The 21,452-nt window shown below is 49.7% G+C and overlaps 1 protein-coding gene across 2 annotated transcripts; it reads left to right on the forward strand.

The window, feature by feature from the left end:
• Positions 1–771: 771 nt before the first annotated feature.
• On the forward strand, positions 772–17,800 carry LOC142910685 (protein LSM14 homolog B-like). Of its 2 annotated transcripts, none has more exons than XM_076060065.1 (8): positions 772–975; positions 4,772–4,929; positions 6,470–6,677; positions 9,541–9,693; positions 10,410–10,562; positions 12,016–12,118; positions 13,314–13,551; positions 17,144–17,800. In XM_076060065.1, the coding sequence occupies exons 1-7, from the start codon at positions 855–857 to the stop codon at positions 13,519–13,521; spliced, it is 1,104 nt and encodes a 367-aa protein (XP_075916180.1). In that variant the 5' UTR covers positions 772–854; the 3' UTR covers positions 13,522–13,551; positions 17,144–17,800. The 2 variants fall into 2 exon arrangements, with proteins under 2 accessions (XP_075916180.1, XP_075916179.1); XM_076060064.1 differs by having other exon boundaries at positions 855–990.
• The last annotated feature ends 3,652 nt before the right edge of the window (positions 17,801–21,452 follow it).

A 21,452-nucleotide genomic window follows, 5' to 3' on the forward strand; every position in this document is an offset into this window, starting at 1 on the left:
CCACCATCATCATCAACATCACCATCAACAACAACACCATCATCATCATAAACACCACCATCATTAACACCACCATCATCATCACCATCATCAACAACACCACCATCATCATCACCATCATCATCAACACCATCAACATCACCATTAACAACAACACCATCATCATCATAAACACCACCATCATCAACACCACCATCATCATCATCACCATCATCATCAACACCATCATCATCATCAACACCATCATCATCAACACCATCATCAACAACACCATCATCATCAACACCATCATCACCATCATCATCAACACCATCATCATCAACACCATCATCATCAACATCATCAACACCACCATCATCATCAACATCACCATCAACAACAACACCATCATCATCATAAACACCACCATCATTAACACCACCATCATCATCACCATCATCAACAACACCACCATCATCACCATCATCATCAACACCATCAACATCACCATTAACAACAACACCATCATCATAAACACCACCATCAACACCACCATCATCATCACCATCATCATCAACACCACCACCATCATCAACACCACCACCATCAACACCATCAACACCACCATCATCACCATCATCAACACCATCATCAACAACACCATCATCATCAACACCACCAACACCACCACCATCATCAACACCACCACCATCAACACCACCACCATCAACACCACCAACACCACCACCATCATCATCATCGTCGTCGTCTCGCGATCCGGGCCAAGTTTCCTCCTTCCCCCCCCTCCTCCTGCCCGGCCCCACCAAGGCGGCCCCACCAGCCCCTCTCGTCGCCCGTAGCCAGAGCCGGCGACCATGGCCACTTGGGCGGCCTGCATGGGCGTCAGGATGAGCTTGCTCTCCATGGCGGGCATCCGCTACGAGGGCATCCTCTGTGACATCAACACGGACGACTCCACCGTCGTCTTGGCGAAAGGTTACGCACTGGGGGGTGGGGGGTGGTTCACGGGGCGACTGTGGACACCCCGAAGCTGCGGGTTAGGGGTTTAATGAAGCCGCTTGAGTCGTCCTAACAGGCGACTCGCTCGGGCAGCGGCAGCAGCAGCAGCAGGAGGAGGAGGAGGCCTTGAGGCTGGGGAAAGTTTGCCAGGAGGAGGTGAACGTGTCGGCGACGTTGCCGCCTTCTGGACAGATTGGTGTGAGTGTCGTGGGGTCAATGTATGGGGGGGTATTAAAGAGGGGTTTGACCCTTTTCAGGGCAATCAAACAGGAGGTGTTAAGATGCTCAAACGACAAATAAGATAGTCTTTGTTTTTTTTCGGTAAAGTCACGTAGGTGAAAAAAATAAATAAAATAAATGAAAAGAAATAAATGAAATCATGATTGTATTGGATTGCTGTATGTACTTTTGTGTTTTCAATTAACCTGGATTTGTAAGAGAGTCCTTAATCTCAGTGGGAATTGCCCAGAAATGTTTAAAATGACAGCCATTGATGCGTCACGTGGGGGTCAGACATTTGTGACGATGTGTGACGAGGGGCGGTGGGGAGTTGAGAAATGTGACGTCACATCAAAATTCACAACTTTAAATATAGACAACACGTTCTACTTATCTTCTTGGTTCTTTCGGTAAAGTCACGTAGAATGGAAATAAAATAATAAAAATAAAGCAATAACATTTTATTTTTAATAAAATTGTATAATGTTTTATTATTATTTTTTACTTATTTTTTAATAAAATAAAATGTTATTTGATTATGTTTTATTTTTATTATTTTATTTCCATTCTACGTGACTTTACCGAAAGAGCCAATGAGATGAATCCCTGCAGTCACGAAAGCTTTAAATCGAAACGTTCTACTTAATCAAATAGACTTGTTAATAAATGTTTTCACCTTCAACATCGGAGTGCAGCGCCACATTAAATACGCACTACAATGATAATAGTTTAAAGAGATTTGAAGCGTGTTTTATATTTTTTTTTTGGGGGGGGGGGGTGGCAAAAATCGTCCAAAATCGCGCGACATCATTTATGGCCGGCGCCTCTAGCTGTGCTGGGGCAAAGTTCTTCAACTCGTCACCCGCTTAATCACGAATGTTCTGAGGTTGTTCTTGCTGATTCTGGGTCGCAGTGGTTTCAAGTATTTTTCAACGAAGGTTATTGGGTGCACAGCCGTTTCAATACGGGCACACATTGTTTCGTCCGTCTGTTTGCGTTTCTCCCTTGCGACGGGACCTCGTTGGCTAAACGTTGATATTTATAAGGGCAGGGGGTGACCAATCAGGGTTTGAATTGATCTGTAACAATCTAGGGGCACTGATAAGGGGTTGACAGCTATGCCAACACGAACGCGCGATTAACCCCGTTGACCTGAACAAGTTCGTGGTTTCGGTGCGTGCGCGTGTTCAAGTTTCAAGTTTCATTTATTAGGTATACCCCTGTGAGCCATGCGGCTCTTAAGTCGGGTGCAACCGCAACAAACAAAATTTGAACACAGAACATCTTAAAGCGACGACGCGTAACAGAAACATTCTGGAATAAACCAGCAAATATTCCACACAAAAAAAACGTATTAAAACGCTGTGTGCAAAAATCAAGTGTTGAAGTCGGGTCGGTAGTCACAGGGCAATGAGACGCGGCTGGTCACAGACGGCGCGTGACCCGGCCAAAGAGCCCGGCAGGGTGCCGCATAAGGGGCCGTCCATAAATGACGTCACGCGATTTTGAACGATTTTTTTGACCCCCGCCCTCAAATATGACGTCACAAAGCTCTGCCCCCTCCCCCCCCCGCCAAAATAAAACACGCTTCAAATCGCTTTAAACTATTGTTGTCATTGTAGTGCGTATTTAATGTGCCGCTGCACTCTGATCTTGTCGGAGAAAACATTAAAAAGTCTAATTAGGTGGAACGTGTTGTCTATATTTAAAGTTGCGCATTTTGATGTGACGTCACATTTATCAAACTCCCCCCCCAGTCGTCACACATCGTCACAAATGTCTGACCCCCCCCCCCCCCCAGGTGCGTGACGTCATTTCTGGACGGCCCCAAAACAGTTAATTTGGAAATGTTCCACATTCATTTTTGCCTTCATTCACAGATTTGGGCCAACGGCACCTGTCGGGATTAAATTGGCACAATGGAGAACTTCTTCTTTGCGACGGTGATGATAGCGATTTGTGATGTTGATACCCATAAACATTCAATACCTGCAGGCATATGGCTAATGGTTGACAGGCTATTGGTTTTAATACAGCTAAGACGTAATAAAATAAAATACATATAAAATAAATTTCATTTATATTTTATTTAAATAAAATAAATTTCATTTTGAGTTAATGTTTTATTTTTATTATTTTATTATTTCCCTTCTATGTGACTTTATTGAAAGAAACAAGAATATTTAATACAGCTTGTTGCAGGAAATAAATGAATCTTAATTTTTGGCTTGCAGAGTTGAGAAATGTGTGCAGCTCGAAACCCCGCGAGCTAGATTTGATTCCTGGCTACAGACAACGTCGTCGGTGGTGGCTTTGTATCCCAACACATTCTGGGCTTCGCGTAGGTAGACTGCCTTCAAGTGAAGTTACCTGGTGCGGTGTGTAAGTGAAAAAGATTATTAAATCAGCACTGGGGAGGATGAAGGTAGCTGAACCAGCTAGAAACTATTTTAAAGAATTGTTTAGGTTGCGAGTAAGGCCCACTTACTATATCGCTCTTTCAGAAGCGACCTGCCCACAAATGGTAGGTAACGCAACGAAGTGGCTTAGCGCGTGGGAACGTTTAGCCGCCAAATACTCTAAACGGATTCACAGATTTGGGTCAACGGCACCTGTCGGGATTAAATTGGCACAATGGAGAACTTCTTCTTTGCGACAGTGATGATAGGGATTTGTGATGTTGATACCCATAAACATTCAATACCTGCAGGCATATGGCTTATGGATGACGGGCTATTGGTTTTAATACAGCTAAGACATAATAAAATAAAATACATATAAAATAAATTTCATTTTAATTTTATTTAAATAAAAATAAAATACATTTCATTTTTATTTTATTATGTTTTATTTTTATTATTTCCTTTCTACGTGACTTTACCGAAAGAAACAAGAATATTTAATACAGCTTGTTACAGGAAATAAATGAATCTCAATTTTTGGCTTGCATGGCTTGCAGAGTTGAGAAATGTGTGCAGCTCGGAACCCCGCGAGCTAGATTTGATTCCTGGCTACAGACAACGTCGTCGGTGGTGGCCTTGTATCCCAACACATTCTGGTTTTCGCGTAGGTAGACTGCCTTCAAGTGAAGTTACCTGGTGTGGTGTGTAAGTAAAAAAGATGATTAAATCAGCACTGGGGAGGATGAAGGTAGCTGAACCAGCTAGAAACTATTTTAAAGAATTGTTTATGTTGCGGGTAAGGCCCACTTACTATATCGCTCTTTCAGAAGTGACCTCCCCACAAATGGTAGGTAACGCAACGAAGTGGCTTATCGAAAGACCTGGAGGGGGGGGGGGGAATCCGCTCGACCCATGGGAAGAGAAAACCTCGCTGACTCCAAATATACAGCAGGTGTTGTCAGGGTTGGGATGAAACGCATGACCTTCGATATATACCAGGCGAGGTAGTTAACGTCTCACCACAGTGGCGCCCAAAACCCACAACCACGCACCTGCTCCGACCTGCATAGGTGCTCTCGACCGTAACAACGCTTGACCAAACGGGTACGTGGAGGTCTGTACCGGCGGCGGGCGTCTTTGTGTGCGCGCAGTGCGCTTGCGCGGGACGGAGGGGCGCCCCGCCGACCGTCCCATTGCCCCTCGCGAGGAGGTCTTCGAACACATCGCCTTTCGCATCAGCGAGATCAAGGACTTGACCCCGTGCGAGTACATGCTGTCCGCTCTGCACCACGACGTGGCCATGGTGCAGGTGAGAGGTGCAGCCGCTCTTTACCATTAAACTCTTTATTTATTGTACCATGTGAGGCCCACCGAGCTACTTAACTCTCTTTTCAGAAGCGACCCGGCCACAAATGATTTGCTCAACGAAGCGGCTTATCGTGTGGACATTTCCAGCAGCCAAATACTCCAAATGCACGTCGGTTCTAAAACGTGGAGGTAGAAACTGGATGACCCAGAAAAATCCACGTGACCACGGGGGAGGACGTTGAAAACTCCAAAAATATGCAGGCGTCGGGGGTCTGGATCAAACCCCACGACCTATTGTACTCCAGGCGAGGTAGTTAACATCTTGCCACTGCAGCGGTGCCATGGTTTAGGGGAGCGGTGGCACAGTGGTTGATGCGCTGCACCACAAACCCGCCTACGACCCACCGGGGTTTGATTCCCACTTACGGCCAACGCCAGGTGACGATTATCTGAAACGGTCCCGGGCTTTTCCTGAGATCTATCCAATGAGCACCTGGTGCGATGTATAAACATCGCCACTGGGGAGAAGGCGGTCGGGCGTGGGTCTGGCTTCCCCACCTCCTCCGTGTGCTTTGCCGGCCTCGTAGTTGCTCGCACTGCACTTGCCCCGAACGTCCGTTAAGACTTTAAGGGACATCTTTGGCAACATGTTGACAAAATGTGGAAAAAAAAGTCAACGCTGATCGGCCGCATTTCGGGCAAATTTTCCCTTCACGGCACTGGAATCGAGGAAGCCAGAGATGGTGGAGAATACGAGGTTGGAGACTGCACTTCACACTCGGGGGGCTTGATGAAAGTTGCATTTGAGAGTTACAATAGTTAGCTAACAGTGGTAGCTGTGGAGGGTTTTTACAGGTTGAGGAGGAGGAGATGGAAGAGGCTACCAAGATCCGAGCCCGGGTGCCAGCGTGCCAGTGGCTGAATTGCGCAACCCTTGACACCTGATTGGCTCTCGGGTGATGACATCGCAATTATCCCTCCTCCTAAGACCGAAACGGGAGAATCTCTCATGGTAGCCTGATGGCTTACAGAGGTTCTCTGTAAGCCATCTGGCTACCATGAGAGATTCGTTCATGAGGCTATCCACATATACAAACACAGAGACAATTTCAACCGAGAGGAAGGAATTCTGGCTTAGCAATCATTGGAAGGATTTGATAAATTGTTCACGCTTACGGTGGCTTTCAGACCGCATCCATCATTTTCGACTCCCCCCTCCTCTTTTCCGAACATAGATGGACTCGTCCATCTGAATAACTGCCAAATCGCTCTCCGTGGTGCTAACGTTAAAAAAAAACCTGCCACTTTAAAAAAAAAATGTCTTGCTGTGGTTTTTACACCTGATGATGATTGCTTGTGTTGCAGTCGAAACGTCGTGAGAATTTTAAAGTTTTATATTTTTATTATTTTATTGTTTCCCTTCTACGTGGTGGTGACTTTACCGAAAGAACCAAGAAGGTGCATAAGAAGTTTGACATGCGTACGTCGTCCATCGTGATTTGTTCTAATCGCTGCCTAACCCACCCTCACCCCCCGTCCAGTCCTCGCCGGGCACCCCGGGGGGGGCCGCCACTCGCTGCCACGCGCGCGGTATCGGAGCGGCGGCGAGCTGCCACTCCGCGCCGGGCACGCCGACCGGACCCCCCCGCGGTGCCACGGGCGGCCACCCGGGCCACGCGCGGCACGACGCCTGGGCCACAGCGGTCGGGCACCGTCCCTTCGTGCAGCCTGCGTACGGAGGAGCTGTGGGTACGGGAGGGGGGGGGTGCGGTGTGCGGTAAACATCGGCACTGCAGGGCTGCACCTTTGCCCTCTTAATGCCACGTGGTTTCCGTTGCCCAGTGGCCTTGCCTCGGGTCGTTTTCGCCTTTTGCTCGTTTAGAGGCAACTGCGTGATTTCAATGCGATCTTAATTGAACGCAGTTGAGTTACAGCTATCTTCATGGAATTATTTCCGTAAGCGCATGCAGGAAAATAAAAGGCTCTGTGTATGACAGCTCGATGATGATGATAATGTGTAGTGCATGCGGACGAGCATTTTTGTTTTTACTTTGCGCTTGATGGTGATACCCAGTGATTGTATTTTAAATTGTCGCCTTTTCAAAATGACCCGTCATTTAAAGCGTTATTATTTGGTGCCCTGTCAATGAACTGCTCGGCGAAGGCCGCGCTGTCTTGTCATGCGGGGTGGTTATTTCACCTGCCACGCTTCACTTGTGCGGTTGTGGTGAATGGGAAGGTGGGGAGCCAGCCACCGATTTGGATATAATTCGCTCGTGATATGGCTGAGAATCGAGTTATTTTTTGCGTCGTTGGGTTCGTAGTTGTGCGAGAGCCACTCTTCTACCACGAGATAATACAAATGTGGTGCTAAATGGGTTTTGTTGTTTGCAATAACGGCGTTTATCAAGAAAGCCGCTTTATTCAACGATCATTTGTGGTAAAGTGGCTTCTGAAAAAGTGCAAATATAGCTCGGTGTCTTGCCTGATAAAAAATAAAAACGTTTTAAAATTACCCCTCTTCCACAACTTAACCCAATTAAGATTTGCACCAACAAAATTTAATTGCGGCTTCAAGGTCCTGCACGATGCATTTCTCCATGGCGATGATGAACGAAGACTTTCTTTTTTAAAATCTGTGGTTTTGTGAGAAACGAGGTTGCCAGAGGCAACTTGCTATATTGATCTCAACGAGGTGCTATCGTGGTGCTGAGGTTGTGGCCACCCTGTTCACTGGCTGGGTATTGAGAGAAGAGAGGATTTCTGATCGGATCTCCACCTGCATCTTTTACCAAACACCTGATGCCCGATTTTGTAATGTCCAATGAGACGTCGTACGGAAATATGATTGTTTTTTTGGGTTTTTTTCAACATTCTGGTTTGCCGAAACCACATAAATTGGTGTGGTGCTCCAGGTGACAAATTTAATTTGTTGGGTGGCAGATGGTGTAGCAGAACATTGGGCATTGTAGAGCAGTACCCCAATTTACATTGGTGATGCGTTCCTGAAATGTGCGACGTAAATTTAAGCAATTTTTTCCCAAAATACCGTACATCAATAATGTATTTTGTTATCGAAAGCACAGTACATGTCGTCATGCGCGCAACACCACAGGGTAGTTTACAGGGTAGGTGAAGCAAGAGGCGATGGGGATACGAGAAAGGATCGATGCTGTCACCGACGTAAATTGTGTTAGCGGTGTTCATAATAAAGCGACGACGTGAAAGGGGTGTGAGTTGTAAATTGATATTACTGTGTTACCCCACGATCGTCTCGCCCAGTGGTTCTTAACCCAGGGGTGCACGCACCCCTTGGGGGTTGCAAGATCCCCTTTCTGGGGATTTCTTTCGAAGGTATATCATCGAAATACAGATTGGGTGCGGGCGCGCGGGCCGAGTGCAACCGCTTTGTTTCATCAAACCCCTTACGTCTGTTGACGTTGCACGTTGTTTGTGAACGATTGGGAACCAAAGGGGTTGCAAGGCTGCGGCAAAGGTTACAACAGCCACCGACTTTAACGGAAGCGTCGTGAATCCTCGTGCCGTCCGTGTTGGTGCAGCCGAGGCCTCCCTCTGCAGGCGGGAGGACGAGTCGTGAAGTATGCCGTGGCTTGTGGACAAGAGCCCCGGTGACCCTCGTTCCACCGTCTCGTTTATTAATGTTAACACCCCCCCAATGTAATGCTGCCCGACCCATAAAAGTTGCGCGCAAACGCCCCTAACGACAAACGTGTGCTAATATTTTTATATTTTAAACCCGTGCAAAATAATCATTTTTGACAAAATATATGAATGGTGGTGCTATGGCAATTCTAGATTTAAAGCGTTTGTGACTGCTAGGATCCATACTCTTTGGTTCTATTGGGTGAAGTCACGTAGGTAAAAAATAAAATAACAAAAATCACGACGTTTCGGCCACAACACAAGCGGCCTTCCTCAGGTGAAGGGACGAGACTGTCTGGAGGACAGCGCTGTCTTCCAGACAGTCTCGTCCCTTCACCTGAGGAAGGCCGCTTGTGTTGTGGCCGAAACGTGATTTTTGTTATTTTATTTTTTACCTACGTGGCTATGGCAATTGGTTGCATCAAGAGCAAATGAAAGCGGAGTTTCCTTTTCGAAAATGTTGGAGACGCAAACGGGGTGGTCGGCAAACGCTGCGCTTGGCCGCTGAGTGATCTGTGCGGTTTTGACGGCCTCGCTCGAAGCGACGTAAAAATGGCACGCTCGGATACGCTGGGATTTGTGTGCGGTGAGCCCCTCTGCCTGGTGACAACACAAACGTGTGACCTGCAGTCGTGAGGAACGATAGGGGGGGAGGGGTGGTGGTGGTAATGATGATGATGATGACACTGACACCACGATGGGTGATGGAGGGCTATGGCACTTGTGTCTTGCCCACACAGCTGTTGTAGAACGCCCCCCCCCGCCCCATAATACCAACAGCCGCCTTTCGCCACTAAGTGACGGTGACGTCACCACGGCGCCCGTGCCAGATGAAGTGTCGCCGGTCGTTGCCGGGACGCACCGGGAGGGTCCCACGTGGCCCCCCCCCGACGGGCTGACGAACCGAGACGACCGGTGGGTGCGCGCCGGCTGTGCCCATCGCCCACAGGTGCGGCAGCGCCCACGGCCGGCGCGGCCGCTGCGCGCGTCAACGCCACGCCGCAGCAGCCGGCGAGGAAGAGCGGCACGGTGGAGCGGGGGGTGCAGACGGCGCCCCGGCGGCGGCGGCGGTGGCGGAGGGCCCCCGTGAAGCAGATTGCAGGTACGGCTACGGGTGGTGTGGGTGGTGTTCGCCCTCCCCACCCGCCACCCCCCCATGCCGTCATTAATCTTTTCATCAAATTTGTAAGTTCGTTTTGAAGCAACGTGTCCCAATTTACAGTCGGCGTCTCGTACCGACGGAGACTAATTAATGCGTTTGCGTATTGAAGGCTCGCCGTGCACAGCTTTTGTGGACGCATTCGTCGTGGGGCTTTGTAAATCGCGGTGGGAAGGCAAAAACCCCTTGCCACTTTTATCACTGACGTTGCCTCAAAGGCGACGCGGTGCATTAGCCTGGACTTTGGCAATGGCCTTTTGAACATGTGCAGAGGGCGGAGAGAATAACAGATTCTTGGCCGCTGGTGCCGACCTGAATACCGGGCAGCCGGTGCGCTATTTTTTTATGGTCGTGAATATTTACCCAGGAAACCTGGGTCGAAAGTAAGAGACTCACATTTGTCCATGAGGGTCCAGCAAAAGTGTTTTTTTCTTTGCAGCAGGGTGTACTCATTGATGCATTATTCCAATGGAGAAAGTTTGCAGGAAATGTTTCACATTTGGGGAGAACATGCAAACTTCCAAGTATACAGCAGGGGGTCGGGATAGAACCCACGAGCTCTTGCGTACCAGGTTAGGTAGTTAACATCTCACCACCGCCACCACCGCGGCGTTGGTGGATCACAAACCGAGCTGCCGTTTATTTTTCTCTCCCCGCAGGCTCGAGCCGCCATGGGCGCCCCCAGAAGGCACAGGCCCTGAACCTGGGCGATGAGTTTCAGGCGGAGTTTGACTTTGAGAGCAGCAACGCACAGCTGGACCGCGAGGAGCTGGACAAGGAGTTCCAGAACAACAAGGCCAAGCAAAGAGAAGGTGGTGGACCTTTTTTTTATTAAAAGGAGCACTTTGAGGGACCCGGTTTCACACCACCACCACCACTCCTGTGGGATGTCTCCTTTTAGAATCAGAATATTTATTTGTCCACTGGGGGATTTCGATGCGCTACAAAGGTTTTTTTGTCCACAGATGTTCAGTAGGGGCGGGTCAGAATGTAACAACATACAATACAAAAACACGATGGGAGTGCACAGTCTATAGGTCAAGTGAACAAATCGCTTGAAAAAATAAAAATCAACTAATCTTGTCTTACCAGGTAAAGATCACTGAGCTATTCGCTTTTTCAGAAGCGACCTGGGCACAAATGATAGCTCAATGAAGTAGCTTATGTGGACATTTATATTAGGCCCTTTTTTTCATACGAGTTAGAGTAATCGTGAGGAATGATAACTTGAGAAACTCTCCGCATGTGACAGCCTTTAGTAAGCTTGGCTGTCACTGCACTTGTGGGTGAGGGCCTCGCATCACTCTGGTCAGGTGTGGGTTGCAGAAAGAGTGGAGCTTGGATAATGTAAAGCATGGATGTGCAGTGCAACAGTGGATTTGTATTACACCGCCTCTCTTGTGCCAACAAATTATTAGGCGGCTGTGGGGGGGGGGCTACCTTGCCTCGTGGGTTTCACCAAAACCCTGACCATTGTATATTTGGAGTTTGCATGCGTCTCTCTCCCCGTGGTAGTGTGGATTTTTCTCTGGGTCGGTTGAACATGTAGGCTTTTGCGACCAATATCATCCATGATAGATTTTTTTTTGGGTTGGATCACGATCTAACCCAAAAAAACCTGTTTTCTCTGAGTCATCCGGTTTTTCCCTCCACATTTTAGAATCAACGTGCACTTATTGGAGTTTACCTGCCAGAAATTTTCATGTAATAAGCCACTTCGTTGAGCTATCATTTGTGGCCAGGTCTCTTCTGAAAAAGAGCCATATAGCTTGATGGGCCTGAAATATAATGCAAAGTTTATGGTCTTATTGTTTTAGCCCTGACTCGCATTGGTAAATGGTTGTATTTTAACAAATGGTAAAAATTTTTGGAGAATCCCCTGTGCTAAATGTTGGTCCCTTTAGGACCATGATGCACTTTTGACAATTTTTGTTCACGAGGAGCAATCTCCACGAGCGTCCATCACGGTGGCCTGTTGCCACTGCTGCCACGGCGGTTTCTGTTGAAAAGTTTGGTTCAACAAATCTGTACCGTCGCCCCCCTCTAGTGGCTCACCTCAGCCATCGCCATGAGGGAGACGAAGGTGGCCGGGCATGGTGCTAGGCCCACCCATGCCTTCGTGTGCCGTGCCGGCCTCGGGGTGCCACTCACTAAGAGCACTTGCCCCGATAGTCTGAAGCGAAACGGGGTGGGGATCTTTGTCTTTAATTGTCCAGGCCATCCCTTAATTAGTTTCTGACATTGACGTCTCCCTTTGTGCTGCAGACATGCAGAGGGGTCCCAGCAGGAGCTCTGCCGTGTTTCCTGACAAATGCTTCTACGACAAAACAAGATGCTTCTTTGACAACATTTCCAAAGATGGCGGCAGGTAATGGCATTTCTGCCACTTGTGATTTTTAATTGGGTCTCCTTGCTCATCGCGGGGTTGATGGTCTCGGACGGGCAGTGGTGGCGGCACACCTTTATATACAGCGCCTGGAGGAGGCAACGGGTTGGTGGTTCACAATCTTCTGCCATGTGCACCGACTTGCCAGGAGGTAGCAGTACAGCATGTTGATTCATCTCCATCTGTACGGAGATGGGGTTGCTGTTCCCCCCCCATTCACTCTCCCACCTTTGCACGTGTGGGTTTTCTTTGGTTTCGTCCCTCGTGTAATAAAAACTCACAAATGGAGTTGGCCTAACCATCCTAATATAGGATGACAGATCTCGGGCAATTGTTGGTGCCGTTGCTGGCTGCCTTCTCACTCGTATGCGGTTGACTACGCCTCCTGAATATCTGGAAACTTTGGGGCGTTGCAAATGTGTGACGTTAACTTTAATTACTCTGCGCAGAAAATGCATGCCGCGTGAATTGCGGTGTTGCGCTTGATTCGGGAAAAAATCCTAGCTCGAAAATAAGAGGAAGAACCGTGTAATTATTTGACTGGGCACGAGGCGAACATTTCTCTAAAACGCAGGATGGTGTGGAACCGTGCAGGGAACCTCTAATGTAGGGTTTAGCGTTCACTCGAGCAATTCTGTAGTACCATGATCTATCGTCATCCACAGGCCACTCTTCAACATGGTGTGGGGTGAGCCACTGCTCGGAGCGTCAGACAGAGTCGTTGTCGCGTAACAACAAAACTATTCGCAGTGCAAATCTAGTGGCTGCTCTGATTTATAATACTGCGGGCGCATTAACCGGGATGTACGCCTGCTGCTTGGCAGGGAACATTCAAAGAATCCCGTGACGTGTTTTACAAGTGGCAGGCATTTTTCGTGTGCCGGTGTAAAAACTGCGATATTTGCCAAAATGAAAATGAGTGACTTACTGTGGCCCTTCTGCCAGTAGTAGTGGCACGAGCAAGAAGTTGTAGCACTGCATCTTTATCTCCTCCCTCCACCTCCAATACCAACACGCGCCATTCACTGCTCGGTGAAGGTACACGTGGAATGTCGAAGGCTCGCTGACAGGAGGTCATGGGACAGACCCCAGGTGGCCATGGATAGACTGAGATGACTGGCAAGATGCACCAGCTGTGCTCACAACCCCCGCCACCCCCTTCCTTCCATCTTGTAAGGAACTGCCGCGTGACGTTGGCGGAGGAGCAGCGCTTGAACATGCAGACGTTCGGGGAGAACCTCCCGGCCGCGCGCAATCGCCGCTTCTGGCACAGTTGGGGCCACGCGTCCTGGCTCAACCGCCGGACCCTGTGGGGTGGGGACGGGCGGCCGGGCATGCCCAAAGCAGGGGTGCGGTCTCCTCTGCCAGCCAAGGTGCAGGCCTAGACAGATGATGATGAGGAGGAGCACGTGCAGGTAAGGGCAGCTCCCGCTCCTGCACTCCCGTTAAGCTGCAAAACAAAAATATCGAGAATCTGCTCGTGCCTCCCTGAGGAAGTCACGTGACTTGTGTGGCCATCCCTGCTGAATCCCTTACCCTCTGCCCCCAAAACCCCCCCCCCCTGTGAAAATACCCTGCTCCGTGGAGGATGATAGAGAGACCCTTTTAAGGTATTGTCTCTGATCCCATTTTTCCATTTTTCTGCTCTACCCCTTTCTATTCCTCTTCCCATTCATTACGTCCTTGACTCTACTCGCCTTCTCGTGGTTGTAGCCATGGGTACACTTCTAGATTTAAAGCTTTCGTGACTGCAAGGATCCATACTCTTTGGTTCTATTCGGTAAAGTCACGTAGGTAAAAAATAAAACAACAAAAATCACGACGTTTCGGCCACAACACAAGCGGCCTTCATCGGGTGAAGGGATCAGGCTGTCTCGAGGACAGCGCTGGAGTGAAACACAGCCACGCTCAGACCGCGACCTTTAAGCTGTGTGCGAGGAAACAAGGTGCCTTGACAAAGGAATTAGCATAAAAATTAGCATTTGATTGGCCGACTTAGCATAGAGGTGGTGTACGTGCGGGTGAACATGCCGTTTGGCGGGGGGGGGGGGGGAGTTTACCTATTGATGGTGTGAATGGGGAATTTTTAAGAGCTGCGAAAGTTTGGGGTACCACTACTTGAAAAATATACTGTACCATTGAAAATTAGTTTAATGTTTAGTTCGATTTAGAACATCTTTCCAATGGTTGCTTAATTTGAAACCATCTTCTCGGTGAAGGGATCAGGCTGTCTCGAGGACAGCGCTGGAGTGACTTTACCGAATAGAACCAAAGAGTATGGGTACACTACCGCATTTGCTCACATAATATAATTTGCATATTATATCGTGAAAAACTTCTCAATCATCATTTATATAAAATCTTAAACATGACTAGATTTTTTTTATCGATCAATCGCATGCCAAATTTAATGCTTTTGTACGATCTGACCTGCTGGAGGGCTACATGTGTCGTGGCCTTATTGACGTCGGAGACTGTTTACTTGAGGCAACACGTATTTATTACAGACACTTCTGTTACAGTTGCGAGTCTTATACTTGAAGAGGTAACGGCCTCTTCACCCGTACTTTATAGAGGGAAACGTTCCCCGAGCTTTAGCCCACGCTAGCTCCCTGGTTCCCTCTATCCTGTTCCTCTCCCGGGAGGCTATCTGACCTGGCCCAGCTTCGGCGCAGGTCCCGATCACCAGCCACACGAGTCCGGCCCTCAGAGGGACATTGGCCCTCGCGGCTCCGGTGTCGCACCCTGGCTTGCTTTGCCCGGCCCTCAGAAGGTCAGCGAATCAAAGGAGTTCCAGGGTCTGGCTAGTCAATCTTCGTTCTTCACTGGCTCTTCATCTTGCTTGAGTTGGACTGCCTCTCAGCTCCCCGGGTCCCACCTTTTATACTGTCTCTCACTGAGGGGCGGGGCTGGGAGTGATCACAGCATCCCCCACAGCCCCCCAGGGTGGTGACCGTAGCGGACGTGTTTGTGGCCACCGTTATACAACCGCGTGTCACCCTCCCGTAACACCTCTACACGTGTTTGGAAGATCAAGAGGTACAAGAATGGTTATGGCCAAGATTGGTACAGGTTTTCTTCAAGTGTCAGAATGTCCTCTTGACGATTCTATTTGGATGCCACGGTGGCTAGGAGATGTTAACTCACTTTGCCTGGTATGCAGCAGGAGGTCTGGGGTTCCATCCCAACCCCGACGCCTGCTGCATATTTGGAGTTTGCAAGTTCTCCCCGTGGTCATGTGGATTTTTCTCCGGGTCCTCTGTTTTTTTTTCCCTCCCACGTTTTTAAAAGCATGCGTTTTAGAGTATTTTGCTGCTATAAATGTCTACACGATAAGCCACTTCGTTGAGCTATCCATTTGTGGTGGCTGTCTCGGCCTCACTACGCTGCGTTGCATCACTGTCCGAGTAGTAAACCTTCAGAGCCAGGGTGACCATCCGACTCCAACGTATTTAACGAATAGAACGACATAAAACTCATGGGAAAACACAGCACAAAATAGAGCATCTGTTAATACTTGCAATATCAATATAATTAATTAACACTGCAACATCATAACATTGTCTTGGACAACATGAATCTCAATCATAGGTCCTGGATGGACCAGGCACCTACATTAGCACTGAATAGCTCTACAACAAGAGAATAAGCTACTATGTTCAATAAGGTCACTTTGGGTAATCACCATACTGCAGCCCAAATGTACAGCGCTGCTGCACATAACACTGAACTGTAGACGAGATACATCTTCATCCTTGCTCTCAAGAATGCATTAAAGTTACATGGGCACAAGTCTGGCTCGACTTATCTAATTACAAACAACTATTCACAATAATGCAAGTGGCAGGCTTCGTTGTTAACCAGGCCTCCATATTTATCGTAACAATTTAACAGCATTATAAAGGCATTTACAGCATTATAACGGCAATCCTAACATAACAGGAGTCCCAGTAATTATAAGAACACGAAGGGGTTTGGTGGCCAGCAGCACGCCCTGCCGCCTTTATCTCCCCAGTGGCGATGTTGACACCCAAGCAGTTACTCGTTTGGTGGCCGTGAGCGGGAATCGAACTCGGGTCGCCGGGTTCGTAGCGCAGCGTAGCGCTAACCACTACACTACAATGCGTTACGCTTACACACACACACACACAGATACACACACACACAGACACACACACAGACACATACACACACAAACAACGCTAACCACTACACTGCAATGCGTTACGCTTCCACATGCGAGGGTCACGTGACAGATTTGACGCCACAGCTCACTTGCCGTGCAAAAAATCTATACATTATTGAGCTCCCCGCCCCCCCCCTAAAAAAAAAGTGTATTTTTTTATCATTTTTGCGTGGTGTACAGTCTGGTAAGTACCCACATGGCCAATTTCCAGTTGGTTGCAAGTCGGGAAGTATGCTAAACATTTTGAACAGGCACACATTCACAACTTTGCCTTTTATATATGGAGATAAACTAACTTGCAGACAATGATTCTTAAAGTCCCACAATGAGCAGATGCTCCCGTCTTCGCTGAGATGCTAATTGTGCCTCCATTTTGTACTCTTTGTAATGACTGACACCCCTGCCTTGCCTCGTCGCTTCGAGACCCTTAACGCGTCACTTCCAGGTCACGTGACCAAACTCGACACCATCATATCAGGAAGTTCCTGTGTAAACACAGCCCCATATCTGCCGTGGGGCAGAACAGTGGCCATGTCTCTCCGGAAAGAGCGCTGCATAGCTCCGTGGGCCTTACCTGGTAAAATACAAATGTAGAGTAGTTTCTTTCAAATGGAGTTGGTTGGCAACGCTCTCGTGCCCAATTTTAGAGATTGACGAAGGGAATTGGATGGTTTAGAGAGGCACCTTGTCACCAAATCTTGGCCTAAATCGTGACCACGCAAACCAAATTCTCCAAATGAGAATGGAGCCCTTTGTGGGGTCGACGATGATCTGTTGGTTTTGCTTCTTGATGTCGGCAATGCTTGCTTTTGTTGTTGCAGGTTGCAGAGAACTTCCTCCCAGAGTGTACATATATTGGGGGTTTGCTTGATTTAAAAAGTTAAAATTTGTTGGGTCTGAAGAAACGTTACGTAGAGGGGTAGTGCAAGGACTGTATGTGGGTTGTGTTAATTGATATGCGATTCTTTTAATGTCTATGGTGTGTAAATAAGATACACACCTCGTTTAGTTGAACACTTTACACATTTATAATTGTAAGTATAGTTTTAAACTTTAGTCTAATGGGTGTGGTAAAACATTTCTGTAAAGTCGGACTTAACTTTAAAGCTTTAATTGTCTCCTAAAATTGGTTATTTTGTGCGACCGGTCTTAAGCTGTAATGAGCATGGACATGACAATTTAATTGAGTTTTGTTTGTATTTCACAAGGCAGCATTAAATGTTGCGGAATTTATATCGGTGCATTCGCTGTGGTGAAATGGCCGGCAAATAATTAAGTTGGCCAACTGTTAGCTTTACAACATTGCTTCGTTGAATTTTTACTGCATTGCTTTAGATTCCTCTAAACTTTGTCCGTAATGTAGTACAATGCATGGCTTTAACAGGATCGGGGATGGTGGGAGGGGGGGGGGGTTGCTGTATTTGAAAAAAGTAAAGTGCATTTCAATAAATTGAGGCATCTGTTCCAGCTTGAGGGCCGATTTTGAAAATTGAATCTGTGCTTGGTATGTTATGCAGCGTGATGTGGCAGCCCAGCCCCAGCCTGCCAAGGTGCCACCTCGGCCGGCTGGGCAATCTAGGCGAGGCCGGGGGCTCTGCACGAGACTAGGCCTCACCACGGTACTCTGAGTAAGAAGTTAACTGCAATAGAGTCGGTATATACTACTGTTGAGTCGGTAGATACTGCTGCAGAGTAGATGCTACTTTAGAGTAATTAAATACTGTTATAGCGTAAGCAGACACTGCTATAGTCAGCTGATAATACTATAGTCAATAGATATGACTATCAATTCCATAGATACCGTGGTGCCACAGCAACGGAGCAACTCCGCCGGCGCCACCATCCCCTCGCACCCCTCCACACGAACGTACGCACACTCCCACTAAACACACACTCACGTAGGGTCTCGAAGGGGGAGGCCTGGCCCACGGGCTTTCATCCGAAGGGCCCCTAGCAGGGATGTCCCCCGGTTTCCCATTGCCAGGAGATTGGCTGACCCCCCCCCCCCCAGGCCGGATTACACGGCGGCCCCCCCTAAAATCAGCTTTAAAAAGTCGCAGGGGCGCATAGTGATTTACAGGCTGGCCGCAATGAAGCGCACGCAACACGGGAGATGGGGCCTCGAGGGCAGAACACTCCGCTGGCAGCGCAGACGTGGAGGTGGGAGGGAAGTTCCTAGCCACGCCGCGGGGTGGGGAGGACCGGGTAGGGAGGACCGGGTGGGGAGGAGGGGGTGGGGAGGAGGGGTGCGTAGACAATGGGTCAAGGCGCAACGGAAAGTCACGCTCCAGGTAAGGGCGGGAACATCGGTTTAAAATCGAAATGTAGGCGCTCGATTGGTCTGCGCGGGATAACACCACGTGACCCTGGATCTTCGGATTCCCAGGGCGTCAAAGGGAGGGAGGTGAAAAAACGTTCAGGTGGTTCTCCAGCCATCCAGCCACCCCAGTCTGACTCCCGGCCGCTCGCGGCGTCCGAGGGACGCTGGCGAGCGCCGCTACGACTCTACCCCAGGCGGAGACCTCTTGGATCATCGTCCCTCCGACTCCCGCAGCTTCCGTGCGACACCGTGAGTGCATCTGCGAGTTGAGAAGTAGAGTGTGGGGGGTACACCCAGGGATTGAATAGGGATAGGCTACACGCTGCTCGTGGAATATTTACTACAGGGCCGCACAGGGTTTTCTTTAGACGCGTCATTAATAAACTTCAGTTCAGAAGATCGGTGCGGTGCGATTTCTGTGTGCGCGTGTGGGCGAACTTCGGCGTGGTATCTGTGATTTTTGAGTGGAGCGACTGCGTGCGGGGGGCGGGGTGCGTGAGAGAGCGAGCGCGGGGCTGCAGGGTGTCGGCGCGGGGTTGGTGTGTGAGGTGCGCATCTGTAGTGGATTCGAATTAGGTGCACACACAACTTCTTGGGAGGCAACACTTATTTATTAATGAACACAAACAGTTAGCTCTTACATTACGCATAGGGTGGTGACCACCGACTTACTCTAGCTAACACACACTTCTCAGATACCCTAGGGAGGTACAGCCTCCTGTCTTGGCGGGACTTACAACACGTCTACCGCTATCCTAGAGTCCTCCGGCTGGGACCTACACACGGATCTCTTCTTGGCGTCTTCACGATGCATCTTCATTCTTGATACGGGCAGCCTCGAAGCTCGTGAGGAGGCTGCTTATATGGGCCTCGGCATGCCCGGGCTCCGCCCCGGCCACGTCTCCCTTCGAGAACCCTCTCGAAGCCCCCCCCCCCCCCTGCTGTCCACATGCCCCCCAAGGTGCCCCCTAGGCCCCCGGCCCCCACTGGGGTCCAGTCACGTGTCCAGCCGGGGTCACAGAGAGGGCCACGACCTCACACCACCCTCGTGGCCTCCCGAGTCCAGAACCGGCCCTGACGTCATTCCCGCCTCCAGCCGGGATGACGTCATGTGTGTGTGTGTAGACCGGCGTAGTAGTGACGCTCCCCCGCATAGTGACGTCACACGTGTGCGTGTGTACGCAGTAGTGACGCTACCATCACTACACATCTATTAACGTCTATACGACCGCAACTGGTTACACGGGGTATCGCGCGGTGTGTGTGTGTGTGTAGAAGACGCGCGTCTGCAGCGCAGCGTGAGCGATTAAGGTGGGGTTCGGGGTGCGCTAAATCCACTCCACCGCTGTGCGCGTAGATCGCCATCTCTACGACCCGCTACGGTTTACGTGAGGGTTTCGGCGTGGTGTGTGAGACGCGCGTCTGCAGCGCCGTGCGAGTGATTTGAGCGCGGTGCGCGTGAGGCGCTCCGTGTACTGCAGCACACGGAGCGGCCGTGCTCGCGTGCGTGTTGTTGCACAGCGCGCCTAACGCAGCGCGTTCGCACAGTAGCATTCACGTTAACGGTGAGGCGTTGCCCCATAGCCTGGTCCCAGCCGTTCCTTTCCCGCTTGCATTAGCACCTGTGCACAGCGGATTAAGGCTTATCCACGGTGGGGGGGGGGGGGTGTGCATATTTGTAGTGTTCGATTTCACTCGGACAACTTTTGTCTTTCTTTGAACACCGCTTTATTTACAACTCTCCACATGCCCTCAATATTTCACAGTATCCATGTCGCCACGGCTCGCTCGCCGTGCTTCACTCGACTCGCTCGCCACCTTTGTCTCTCCACTCCCCACGATTACTGCGCTTACTCCGCCGCTAACTTCTTCGTCTCCGCTCTCCGCTATCACCGTCACTATGCTCTCTCCACTGCTAACTGCTTCGTCTCTGTTCAGCTCCGCTATCGCTACGCTCTCGCCACTGCTGGCTGCTTCTCTTCTTCAGCTCCGCTATCGCTACGCTGTTTCCAAGCTCCGTCTCCAACTCTGTCTCTCCAACTCTGTCCCTCCAACTCTGTCGCCAAGTTCTCTACCCTTCAATTCCCCGCTGCTGACTCCAAGCTCTCCAACTTCAACAACCTCGCTCCAATTCCCGACTTCCCAATTTATCCCCGCTCTCATTACTCCCCAATTAATTAGTCCGTGCCCCAACGACGCTCTGCGTCGTTCGCACCTGTTTCTTACCCAGACCTTTAGGCGCCACTCTAGCCTTAACAACAGCTCCAGCCAATCACAGCCATCCTTGGCTCTCCCAGCTTAATTGCCCTAACATAACCTGCACTGTATTTGCCTTCGCTACAGGCTGACCCAACATAACCCGTACTGTCTGTGTTATCATGTAATCACGCTGTTTGCACTACACACCTTCCTACTCCACTACATATTCATACTGCCGCCAGTTATTTTCAGTTAGCATTGCGGGCACGCGGATTAGGCCTTAATCCCAGGAGGTGCGCGCGTGTTACTGACACAGCAGCAGCCGATTTCTTTGTTTAGCGCTCGGCGTGCGCGGGAGAACACCGGCGGCGGTGAGCCGGCCGTGTAGAGATGTCCCTTGGAGCTGGTGCGGGGGGGGGGGGTGATCACTCGATCGGCGGGGGCCTGGCGAGAGGTGGCCAACGAGGAGGAGGAGGGGGGAGTTGAGGGGGTGGATGTCGCGCCCTGCCTGCTCACGGGGAGTGGGGAGGTGGGCGTCTGCCCCCACAAACGATGCTGTGCCAACTCCCTTCACGGTGGGCGTCAATCGACGACGAGCCACGCGACCCCCC

The sequence above is a fragment of the Petromyzon marinus genome, unplaced genomic scaffold (genome assembly GCF_048934315.1).
Source record: "Petromyzon marinus isolate PM22_M1 ecotype Great Lakes invasive population unplaced genomic scaffold, UKy_Petmar_22M1.pri1.0 PM_G_Scaffold_15, whole genome shotgun sequence".
In the NCBI taxonomy this organism is placed as follows: domain Eukaryota; kingdom Metazoa; phylum Chordata; class Hyperoartia; order Petromyzontiformes; family Petromyzontidae; genus Petromyzon; species Petromyzon marinus.